The sequence below is a fragment of the Bos indicus genome, chromosome 5 (genome assembly GCF_029378745.1).
Source record: "Bos indicus isolate NIAB-ARS_2022 breed Sahiwal x Tharparkar chromosome 5, NIAB-ARS_B.indTharparkar_mat_pri_1.0, whole genome shotgun sequence".
Taxonomy (NCBI): Eukaryota; Metazoa; Chordata; class Mammalia; order Artiodactyla; family Bovidae; genus Bos; species Bos indicus.
In genome coordinates, this window is record NC_091764.1 from 14,999,646 (window position 1) to 15,012,764 (window position 13,119).

Below are 13,119 nucleotides of genomic sequence, written 5' to 3' on the forward strand. Positions count from 1 at the left end.
AGCGCTGAGAAATTGATGCTTTTGAACTGTGGTGTTGGAGAAGACTCCTGAGAGTCCCTTGGACTGCAAGGAGATCAAACCAGTCCATCCTAAAGGAAATCAGTCCTGAATATTCATTGGAAGGACTGATGCTGAAGCTGAAACTCCAATACTTTGGCCACCTGATGTGACGAACTGACTCACTGGAAAAGACCCTGATGCTGGGAAAGAATGAAGGCAGGAGGAGAAGGGGATGACGGAGGATGAGAGGATTGGATGGCATCACCAACTCAATGGACATGAGATTGAACAAGCTCCGGGAGTTGGTGATGTACAGGGAGGCCTGCTGTGCTGCAGTCCATGAGGTTGCAAAGAGTCGGATACGACTGAGCGACTGAACTGTTGCTTCTTGACCTGCATACAGGTTTCTCAGGAGACAGGTAAGGTGATCTAATATTCCCATCTCTTTAAGAATTTTCCACAGTTTGTTGTGATCCACACAGTCAAAGGTTTTAGCAAAGTCAACAAAGAAGAAGTAGTGTTTTTCTGGAATTCTCTTGCTTTTCCTTTTTCTATGATCCAGCAGATATTGGCAATTTGATCTCTGATTCCTCTGCCTTTTCTAAATCCAGCTTGAAAGTCTGGAAGTTCTTGGTTCACGTGCTGCTGAAGCCTAACTTGAAGGATTTTGAGCATTACCGTGCTAGCATATGAAATAAGTGCAGTTGTCTGGTAGTTTGAACATTTTTGGCATTGCCCTTCTTGAGACTGGAATGAAAACTGACCTTTTCCTGTCCTGTGGCCACTGCTGAGTTTTCCAAATTTGCTGGCATATTGAGTGCAACACTTTAACATCATAATCTTTTACGACATGAAATAACTCAGCTGGAATTCCATCACCTCCACTAACTTTGGTTGTAGTGATGCTTCCTAAGGCCCACTTGACTTCACACTCCAAGATGTCTGGCTCTAGGTGAATGACCACACCATCGTTTTCCAGGTCCTTAAGATCTTTTTTGTACAGTTCTGTGTATTCTTGCCACCTCTTCTTAACCTCTTCTGCTTCTATTAGATCTTTACCATATTTTTCATTTTCTCCCTTGCCTTTTGCTTCTCTTCTCTCAGTTCTTTGTAAAGTCTCCTTAGACAACTGCTTCACCTTCTTGCATTTCTTTTTCTTTGGGATGATTTTGGTCACCACCTCCTGTATAGTGTCATGGACCTCCATCCATATTTTTCAGGCACTCTGTCTAGCAGATCTAATCCCTTGAATCTATTCATCACCTCCACTGTATAATTAATCATAAGGGATTTTATTTAGTTCATACCTGAATGGCCTAGTAATTTTCCCCATTTTCTTCAGTTTAAGTCTGAATCTTTCAATAAGGAGTTCTAGATGAGCCACAGTCAGCTCCAGGTTTTATTTTTGCTGACTGTACAGAGCTTCTCCATTTTTTACATATATATGTATATAAACATATATACAAATTTGTGTTATATATTAGGCATGAGTCTATAATAGAGATGATATCCAATTCAATTAAATATCAAAATTCTAAACTTTTTAGAAGTTAACTTCTGTACCTTATAATTATATATAATACAGAAAATATTACAAATATTTTTAAAAGTGCAGCTTAAATTTATTTTCAAAAATCAAAAATTAAAAGTTTTATTATTTTGGTATTTTAAAAACATGAACAATATATCTCATGTGAAGGAGCTTTGGTTTTTCTCTCTGAAAGTATTAATAATGAATTCTATCCAATGCAAAGATTTGCTAATGAATTGCAGTGTTAATTTTTAATGTGGCTGACCCACATCAGCCATCTCTCTCCACTTCCACAGTAAGGGAACTTGATTGGGTGAACATAGTTGTAAATATAAATGACTTTATTTTATGAATATAATATGGTCACTAGTGCTTCACTGGTGAATTCACCTCCCCATTTTGTCATCTTGCTGCTCTCCAACCCTTCTGCCACCCTACTCCTAACCTGTATCTGCTTTGAAATTGCCCTTTTCAAGGATCCACGATCTCTAACTAACATTTTGACCCTTTTGGCAGCTCTGCTACTTCCAACTGATTCCCTGGATTCCATAACTTAAATTTACAAATCAATTATTTCCTCATTGGAAGCTTAGAAATGTTTTACCTTTAACTTAATTTTCTGTCGCTAGAATGGTCAAAAGATGAGTGAAAGTTATGTTTAATTATGTCCCTGTGCTTGCTGTGTTGCTTCAGTCATGTCCGACTCTGTGTGATCCCATGGACTGTAGCCCACCAGGCGCCTCTGTCCATGGGGATTCTCCAGGCAAGAATCTGGAGTAGGTTGCCATGCCCTCCTTTAAGGGATCTTCCCAACCTATAGATCGAACCCATGCCTCTTAGGTCTCCTGCATTGGCAGACGGGTTCTTTACCACTAGCGCCACCTGGGAAGCCCCATTTATGTGCCTACTTGAATATTTTTCAGTATAGACTGAAATATATATATAATAAATAAATTGAGTTTTGGTTCAACTGTCCGCTAAATCGTATATTGATTTTACTTGTATCTAGCCTTTCTTGCCTGGAGAATCCCAGGGACGGGGGAGCCTGGTGGGCTGCCGTCTATGGGGTCTCACAGAGTCGGACACGACTGAAGCGACTTAGCAAGCATGCAAGCAAGCCTTTATAAAAACTCAAGTTATGTAATTCTAGTGCATTTTCCTCAGATATTTTATTTATTTATTTATTGGTTGCACTCGGTCTTTGATGCTTTGTTGCTTCCTGGGCTTTCTCCGCTTGGGGTAAGCAGGGACTACTCTTCATTGCAATGCGCAGATTTCTCATTGCGGCGGCTTATCTTAACAAGCTCTATGTGTGCAGGCTCAGTAGCTGTGGTCCACGGGGCTTTAGTTGCTCCTTGGCATGCGGAATCTTCCTGGACCAGGAATCGAACCCGTGTTCCCCAGATTGGCAGGCAGATTCCATTAACTGTACAACTAGGGAAGTCCTCCTTCAGATATTTTCTTAAAGGAAAAAATATGTAGTCTCCGGTATCCCATTAATGTTTTATTACTATATGTGCTCATGTAATTCAGTCAAAACCATTGAAATATGGGAGTATTCTTTGAACAGCTTCAGAAATTCTGGTAGTACCTAGAAGATCTTGATGGGTAAACAGAAAGGCAGTGACATAACTGAAAAATAAAATTGCCTGAAAAAAAACATTTTGATAAAGTAATTCTTAAATTAAAAAATCATGTTAAGGGTTATCATATCATATATAGATACAGGTATATAGATGGGCTTCCCAGGCAAATCAGCCTGTAAACAATCTGCCGGGAGACCCTGGTTTGATTCCTGGGTCAGGAAGATCCCTGGAGAAGGGATAGCTACTCACTCCAGTATACATGGGCTTCCCTGGTGGCTCAGATGGTAAAGCATCCACTTGTAATGCAGGAGTCCTAGGTTCAGTCCCTGGGTGGGGAAGATCTCCTGGAGGAGGGCATGGCAACCCACTCCAGGATTCTTGCCTGGAGAATCCCCATGGACAGAGGAGCCTGGTGGGCTATAGTTCATGGGGTCTCAGAGTCGGACATGACTGAGCAACTAAGCACTGCACCGCACAAAATATACATATGGATACGGATTAAGAAATATCTTTCTCTTGTGTTTCCTCAACTTACAGAAATTAAGGATGATATTGTTTTATAATGGACAGTTTTTTCCATTGGAAGCAATGCAAAAAAAGATATTCATCTCACATTTGCTGCCTAATGATTTTCTTTATGGTACCATTATTTCTTAAAATTAAAAATGATACTATCTTCTTTTTAATAAACTTAGTCATATAAAGTCAAGTTTCAAATATGTTACTGTCACTTACTTTTGGGCAAAAATTTTAACTTCATTGCCTCAGTTTCCTTATCTTTAAAATGAGGGTAATAATGTATTGTGCACAGCTATATTGTGGACTAAATGAGATGGTGACTGTAAAGTGCCATGCCAGGGCCTGGAACATAAGGAACTCCTAGATCCCTGCTACTCCTTCAAGATATGACATTTTCAGGTCATGAGTAAACTAATATTGGCAGAATTGAAGATAAATGTGTGATGAGAAAATGCGGACAATGGCACATACCAGTCTTTTAATAGACTTGATAGTAAAAAGTTGAGTAATTTTGTACAGTGCAAACTTTTATTGATGCTAAATGCACAATAAAGAAATTGTTTAAAATGTGCACTCTAGTAATACTTCTAATTAACTGGCATAGTTGTAAATGATAGCATTCAGTCTACAAATTCTAATAAAATAATTCCACAATACCATTGTCTATGCCAACTGTTGTAAAATTCATTGTAGAGGTAAAAACTAACTCTCAAACTTCTTAATTAAAATATTCAAACTTTAATCCTGACATTAATGTTATATTTATTCCACAGATAAAAATAAGGTAAATAAGATTTTTATAGACAACTGTGGCCAAGTTAAACTTTTTTCTTTTATGTATAATAAAATCTGGCTTTGTTTATCCTCTTGTTCTTATCTGAAATGTTTGATTTAAAGAAACATGTCAATAAAGAATCTTAGAGCTATATCATAGAATTATTATTTTTAAAAAAGTTTTTTCAGCAAGAGCTGGTCTCTAACAATATAAAAATTTTATTTTAAGGCTTTTATTTTATTATTGCTTAAACCATTAACTCTGATTTTTCTGGATCTCAAATTTTTTTGGCAGGACCTTTACGAACACAGATTTGTTAGGTCTTAATATTGTGTCCCTGAATAAACAAACACGTTAACATTAACACTTCAATCCTAAAAATATTCCTGTAACCAGATCTGGATAGTCAAAATTAATTACTATTATACCACGCTCATGTTTACATGGTTGCTGGAAACATCTAATAGACATATATTAAAAGTCTAGCACAGAGTAGGCACATAATAAATAGCTATTGATTTAATGTCCTTTAACAGCCCGATACAGCCTGTTTCCAGAATCTGAGACAGTCTAATGAAACAGTCAACAATGATTCCAGACATAGTTAAATATAACAGTTATTAGTAACCACAGAATAATATTTACAGATCTAAAACAGTGGTTCACCAGCAGTTGATATTATCCAGAGGAAGACAAATTTCAACTGTACTTTTGTGAAAGAGCTAGTTATACATATGTCAACTACATTTATTCTTTGTAATAAAAAAGCAACTTACACACATTTTAACATTTTTGAGGACAGGATCTATGTATGCTCTATTGATAATATATTAAAGCATCATGTTTCCAACTGTAGTATTTTAGTTTTTACCCTTTCCCTCATAAATAAACTGACTTTTTTTTTTCGTTATTGTTGTCACTTTCAAACCGATTTCTTACACTAGCTTAATGTGCAAAAATAAATGGGTATGGTCAAATGTGAAATGCATTTGTCAAATGAATGAAACTAAGTGCAATAATATAATAAATCCTCAGGCGAGTCATGTTTATTGTTGCCAAATGTCTCCCTGCTAAGAACTAATGAGCATGAAAAGGGATAATGAAAGTTTCCATGAAAGTTTTTGGGAAACCTATCCACAAGTCTTCACTATCTGGGAATGTGGAAATACATATTTGTTTTATACAAGTTCCATATGAGGATTGTAAAGATGAAATTATGAGAACAGAGTGAAATGGAAAGCAACTGTGGAATGATGGTTACTAATATTACTTGGCACATGGAAGTATATTGACAGGAGCTTCATTGAAAGGCAGAAGAGAACAGTGCCTGCTACATAATAGGCACTAAATAAATACATATTGAATGAATGTGAAAATAAAAGGAAGAGTTTGAGCTCAAGCTTTCAAAGACTCCAAGTGATCTTGAAAATCTAATTTAGGTTTTAAATATTTAAATGCCAAAGGATAACTGTGCAGTGATAAAACATTTGAGAACATGTTGGGGAAAATATGTTGGATAAAACATTTGGGAAACATTGACTTAAAATGCATATTTTTTTTTTGCTAAATGTTTACTTTCGGCAAAATTAATTAACATGGGAAAAGAGGGCTAAGACAAAGAACTGGGTTGTTTTCAAAAGAATATGCATATCACTTAAGTGTAAAAAATACTCTCAATTATTAGCATAATTCATGCCATTACTCTTTAAATACAAATACTTATGGACACTTAGTTATAAGTATGATAGAGTAGTGCAGAGAATATTTTTAGAATGATTAGAGAATCTAGGAACAGACTTTTTCTGAATTGACAAGAATAATGGACCTATGACCTGATGTTTAGAACCAACTGTATATAGAAGGAAACAGATGCCTAGATAGTTTATAGATTGTTAAATTTCATTCTTAATTCCTTATTGAGTTTTACTTTCTATTAGTCAATTTATTAGTAGGAGTCAAATACTCAATAACCATCTAGTAGTTTGGTGGGAAGCCAGAAACACCAGGAAAGAAGAATTATTTAATGGTCACATGACAGAAAGCTAATCTAATTATGAAAAAAATCATAAAACCTGTTTAGATTTTATAACCAAAAATCACTAAATCATTAAAATAAAAATTCCCCACGGAAAAAAAATGAGAACAACATTAAACAATATAAGTACAAGAAACAGAATTTAAAGAAACTAGATAGTATTTTTAGCACCATATTCTAGCCATCCTCTTCTATGCAAACACATCTCTAAGAAGAAATCAACACAGCAGTGTGTTAAAAATAATAAAACCCAGAAACAGTGCACACTATAGGGAGGCCTCAAAGATTCTAGATCAGATATGAATGGTAGCTATTCTAAAAGATCAAGAAATGCGCAAAATACAAAAGTAAAAATCTATGCTATATATCAGGATACCCCACCCTCTATGATATGTATTAGATTTTATGCACATTAGGAATTGCCTTTTCAAAATAAATGTACATAGACAAAGCAAATTATATGTGTCATGTTGATTTAAAAAGAAACATCAGGCATCATGATTTTTAGCAACAATAACAAATACCGTGGTAGTCTGTGGCTATCAATGTACCAAACATAACTGGTTTTCTTTTTTATATGTCTCTTAAATATTGGGTAAGAAGGATAACTGTAAATGTCATTGTCCAGTTGGGATTTCAAGAAACAGGAAAATGCTATTAGTATTTTTATGTCATAGAGAAAACTTTTATTCACTGAAAAACCTTGAAAACAATTTCAAAACAAGCAAAATCACCATGTTATACAGAGTCAATCTAAATATGATATAAACAACCCCTTTATTTGTTTTATTTTCATTCTTAGTGTTAGACTTTAAACTATCTGTAAATGATCATTAGAACTCAAGGTTGGACATAACAATGGCCCTTAAAAGCAACTGTTACTTGAACACTGTAATATCTACCTCAACCTCAAACTTACCCAGTGTAACTCACTCACAGCACTTAAATTGATGTAAATGCTTTGCTGCTAAGAATTTGTTCTGGTCACTTTCATTAAAATGTTGAATTTTTTTTTCCTTCATGCTTTACTTCTGCTGTTTCTGCTGTTAAGCAGTACAATATGAGAAGGACTTTGAAATGATTTTTATGTCCACACACATAGTGGTTCAACGAAAATCCAATGACGTATTACTATACATCATGAAATTTCTACTTTAACCTGTTTAAGGAAGTTTTTCTTATACATACCAGGAGCGTCATTCAAAGCATTTAACATATTAAATTACTTATCAAAACACAGCGTATATAGACCTTGACATTTGTTAAAGAACCAAGGATTTAACCCAAAAAAATTTTAAAGGACCAGAACAAATCTTTAGCAGAACACAGATTATGTGGCAAAGAAGCGACTTACTGGAAGATAGATCGTACTTATCAAGACATACTTTCAGCATATATGTAAGAGACTGGTTGGTTGATTTGTATGGTCACCTGCAAATATCCAGCAGACTGTTGTCAAAAAAAAGGTAAAATTTGTAACAATAATGTGCAGAAAAGAGAAAAACTGGCAAAGATCCTTTAGTTATAATTTTTTTTATTCCAGGAACCCATCAGTAGTCTAGTTCTAATATCCATTTTTTTGAGGTAAAATCTCTCACTACTGTATTTTCATGTGAGTATGTAATTTCAGAATGATTATACATTGACGTATTAAATTGCTTCTTTATTTTCTTTTTTCATTTCTAGAGTAATCATAGGACAAAGTAATAGCTTTACAATGAATGCCAGTATGTGGTTCCTTCGTAGACGTCTTGCTTTACTCCTCAATTTATTTCTGCATTTCTGGTGGTTCAAGAATTTATATGATAACAAAGACTCTCACTAAATGCAATGAGAGAATAAGCTATACTGATTACTGCTCAAATTGCTTATTTACACATAGCAAAATAATGAAATGCAAGTGTAATCACATCTAAAATATTAAATATATATATATATTCACTTAAGTTTTTATGTAATTTTAAAGACTAATTTCCTATAGAATTTTCATTCCATTCCATTTGAAGAAAATGTACTTCAAAATTGTTATAAATCTATTTTGTAATATCACACAACATGTTTTTAAATTATAATTATTGCTGAAGGAATTATACTAAACAATGAAAAATTACAAGCTGCCTTTTAAATATAGGGTTACACTGTAGACAAGTACAAAAGGCTTGAAGATTCATCAACAGCTTCAAAGTACTGAAGACAACAGAACACTATTAGGAAAAACAATGTACCATACATAAATTTGTAGTCAATAGAAAAATTTTTTAGAATTCAGAAACACTGTTCAGAATCAGGATTTGGTCTACAGAAAGCTATATTGTAATGCAATTCATTTTGTTTAATTTTGAAATAGTTATTTTATAAATACATGAAATTATTTTTAAATATTTCAATACTTCATAAAGAAAGTGCCACCATTCTTACACGTTATCTGCCATATTTGATGAAAAGCTTATGTTAAGAATAATGGTTTAAATAATACATATATATACTATTAAGATATTTTCATCAAAAATATTTAACATAATGAACTATGTTACCAAATTGTATTTTAAAATATATATTTATTTCTACTTATTAGCTTAAATAATGCTGGCAAGGAACTTTATTTAGCTTTCTCTATTGGAACAAAACATTTGTGTTAAGCTGTTTGTGGAAATAGGCTTACCCTTTTATCAAGCTTGATTTTTTTATCTTAAATAAATATACCTGAATTCTAAATATGTCCCATTTCTCAATCCTGCATGCTACACCTTCCATGAGGCCCAAGCGTTCTCCCTTACTGATGTGCTCTCATAAATAGATACTTGTTATCCAACAAATAGTTTATTCATCAAAGAATTTTTACTACCAGGGGAAGTCATTTGCTGTTACTATTATTGCTGCTGTTTTAAACAAACCAAAGTGGACGTTCCATTTAAAATATATATACATATATTTCCAACTTGGAGCTAGTAAATAGAGGACAAGCTTTGAGGATGCTTTCTTAATTTTTTAGGTCACTATTTTATCATTAGGAAATTCTTGCTTTTGTGCAGCAGTAACATCCTGTTGCTTGAAAGAGTTCTTGCAGCTTCACAAAGGATACTGTCTAACTTACCAGGGGTAGTTTAACGCAGGCTAAATCTGGCCAGCACATAGAAGCCAACTTCACTTGGCATTTCTCCTTTGTCTCTGCTGAGATTGTCTTCACAAGTGGCAGCTGTGAAGGCCTCTTAAACTGCACTCCATTCTAACTCCATCACAGACTTCTGCCTATAGGCATAAGCGTCAGCCTTTCCATTTCTAGAATAACGTTTCCTAAGACAATAGCTTTTCACTTTTTTTCCCTTGCCTTTTAGTAAGATTTTCTTTGTGGACTAATAAAATTTGCTCCTTTTACAGAGGCTCTTTAACACTTTTGAATTTATTTTACTAGTCATAATTCTAAGATTAAAAATAAAAAAGCAATACTCTGTTTTTAAAAAGCTCTTAAGTATAAGGTGGACTTTTACAATCAATTTTACCCCTCACGTTGTACCAAATCTGAAATCACAGGCCAAATTCCATAAATGGTCTAATATTTTCAAATTTTTCTGTTTGAACATATACTTTAAAATATTTTAAGTTGGAGAAGTATTAATATTGAAAAAAAATCGATATATTTCCCTCTAAACTTATTTAAAGACAAAAGCATCGTAATGAAGAAGAATCATGTGGTTTGAACCTTTGCCTCAAACCAGGACTGAGGGAGCTCTGGAATGCCTCATTCTGCTGCGTCTCAGGCCGTTTTCCCCAGAGACAGCCCTGTGCACTTGTTTAATTCTCAGGAGATGTGAAGCAGACGACCATAATTCTTTACTAGTAGTCTTAATAGGGTATCTCGGGTTCTTGCTGAGTAACATATTTCTAAAATGCTGTCCCATTCTTATAACCACTATGTGCTTTGCACCTCTCACATTTTTTGTTACTTTTCTCTGGGTAGGTTCTAACTTGTTGAGTGTAAATTGTCATTTCTTCCACTTTTATAGCACCTGTTTACAAAGCATTCCCCCAGGTCTAACCACCTTTGCAGTACACTCAGGAAGTCCATCTTCACAGCAGCCCTGTAATGCATAATCATTCCCTCATTTATAAACCAAGACTCAGAAAGGCTGCGACCTGTCCAGTCATAAAGCTGTGTTTTATGCAGCCAGAACAGAACCCATGAATATCTTTAAAGTCTACATCTAATATACTTTCCCCCCAAATTTTCCAAGCATTATTTTTTTCTGAAAAAGTTCTTAATTCAATAGGACCACTTCTAAAACTAATTTTTAATGTACTCATTATTTATAAAATATAAACAGTTATAAAAATTTAAATTATGAAAACATAAGCAAATATACTAGAAACTTAGACATATCCATTAGTGTTGAAATACCAGGGATATTTGGATTGTAGATATAAGGAATTGTTATATCTATTTAACTTTTAAAATCATTTTCTTTCATTTAACCTAAATATAATTTATACTAAATTTTGATTATATTATATTGCAAACAAAAAGGAAACATACTTTCTTTTAAACTCAAAGATCACGTAGTTCTAAAATGAATGTGACTGGCAAATATATTTCTTAGTTTTAAATATAATTTTACTTGGATCAAGTTAAGTGAATGTGTGCATTTAATATCACTGTCTAGGTTGTTCAATTAAGGGAATACTTGCACCAATGATAACAAACACAAGATCTTCTAAGAAAGAACGTATATCATTCCGTGACAATCCTGTACAACTCAGTGGTGGATGGGGAAGTGGCAAAAAGAAGATGAAAACTTCAAACTAATCCTTCAAGCTTCAGCATTCAAAACATATGGCACATGGCTTCAGGAGATCTGTGGCTATCTGGTCATGTTACCAACTGGATACAATGTTTTAGAGTACTGTATTTAATTTGTATTAATATATTTATTTCACAATTCTGTTTCCTGATGGACTTCTCTTATTTTCCATCTTATTTTCCACAGTTTTGCTATTGTTCCTGTGTTCATGTGGGATGACTTCCAGAAGTTAATTCTTGAAATATTGTAATGGAATTTGCATATCCAATTTCTTTTTTATTTAAAATGTTTATAACACATGTACTAAAGATGATTTTTGTTACCAACAATAAATTGTAATACCATAAATATATCATAAGAAAATATAGCTATATTTTATTGGAACATTTATAGTATTAATGGGTTATTAATATATTAATAAATTTTATTTGACTGTGTTATTATAATTGTATATTTCAAATATAAATTTTATATAAAATAATTCAGAATCGAAAATGAAAATAGCTTTTTTGTTTGTCATCTTAAATAGATTAGAGTTATGGTAAAAATATATATGTTCCATTTAAATTTAGATGACAGATTTAAATATCAATTTAATGAATTGTATATTTTATCTGTAATGTTTCATTCTAATCATTTATTAAAGGTAAATGCTCCTTCAAGTTCATTAATAATATTCTTCTGATTCAAAAATACTCTAATTTTTTTAAGTGGCTTAAAATAATTATTGTTAAAAAAATCTTTCCAATTTTTTAAACCCTGGTCTTCTAATTTTATAAGGTTAATATATTTTCTAAAACTGCAGATGAGTTTTATTAAACTGTTACTATTGTGTGGTTAATATTCTGTGATATCTTAGCAAGTACAATATGCAAAATGCTGCATTTACCTTTCATACCCCTTAGGCTCTTTACTGAGTTTGGGGCTTTTTTCACGAAGCTAAATTCTCCAGTGACTTTTCAGTCTGTTGCTCTGTAATAGGATCCAGTGAACTTCTGGTTTGTTTTGCTGCTTTCCTTATTCTTTATTGAAATACTTCATTTTGAAATGATTAGCAGACTTAGAGATGCATTCATTTAGTTTGCATCCCTCATCTACTTTTGGAGCTCTATTGCATCTCAAGCCTGTAAATGTCTTTTAACTTGATTGAGATGGAAATGTTAATGAGCCTTGAGCTGTCAGTTGATAAAGAAAACATAAATTCATATGTTGTGGCCTAGAAATTGAGGCTTTGGAAGTAAGCTCCATGCGTAGTTGTTTTGTGAACGATATTATGTCATATTTTTACTAATAGCATCCACAAACCAACATAATGTAATGATGGAAAATATTTTATCTCAGCTTAATGTGAGCCCTACAAGAGAAAACCACATTAAAGCTGATATTGATGGGGTTTTATGGTTCATATGTGCAATCAATAAAGTGGAAAGGCTGGTATGAGAAGTGAGATGCTTATGATTAAACTGCTTTAGAGCCTAAAATAATTTAATCTCTAGTTTCCTTATTCTGTGATCTGTGTAATTGTTTCATAATATTAATTTTGAGGAAGATTATGGGTGTTGATGCTCCTTAAATTTGTAGGTTATGGATGATTTATTTGTCAATAAAATAGTTTCCTAATTATGGAGTTATATTGGAAGTTCTTTGCAGCATCATTTATTGTGTCCAGCCCTAAAATGGTCATTGAAAAAAATATTTCAAAGTTAAAAATTATCTTTTTAACACTACTTCATTTGTGCTTATGATAATAGAAAAGGTAAATTTTAAGAGAGAATAAATTTTGATTAAAATTTTTCTAATTTTAAAAATTTAATAAAACCTCAAAAGAAATTAAAAGAAGAGATACGCTTTCTCCTGTTTTCTTGAAGAGATATTAA

The 13,119-nt window shown here is 33.1% G+C and overlaps 1 protein-coding gene across 6 annotated transcripts in view; it reads left to right on the forward strand.

Annotated features, from left to right (window-relative positions):
- The window catches only part of LRRIQ1 (leucine rich repeats and IQ motif containing 1), a 224,631-nt gene extending 212,975 nt beyond the window's left edge, over positions 1–11,656 (forward strand). For 4 of the 6 annotated variants that reach the window (XM_070788886.1, XM_070788887.1, XM_070788888.1 and 1 more), the window contains exon 28: positions 11,105–11,656. In XM_070788886.1, the coding sequence (XP_070644987.1) occupies positions 11,105–11,247 (143 nt within the window). In that variant the 3' untranslated portion in view covers positions 11,248–11,656. The remainder of the gene's footprint in view (positions 1–11,104) is intronic. The other 2 variants (XM_070788891.1, XM_019960315.2) reach the window with 2 other exon arrangements.
- Positions 11,657–13,119: the final 1,463 nt, after the last annotated feature.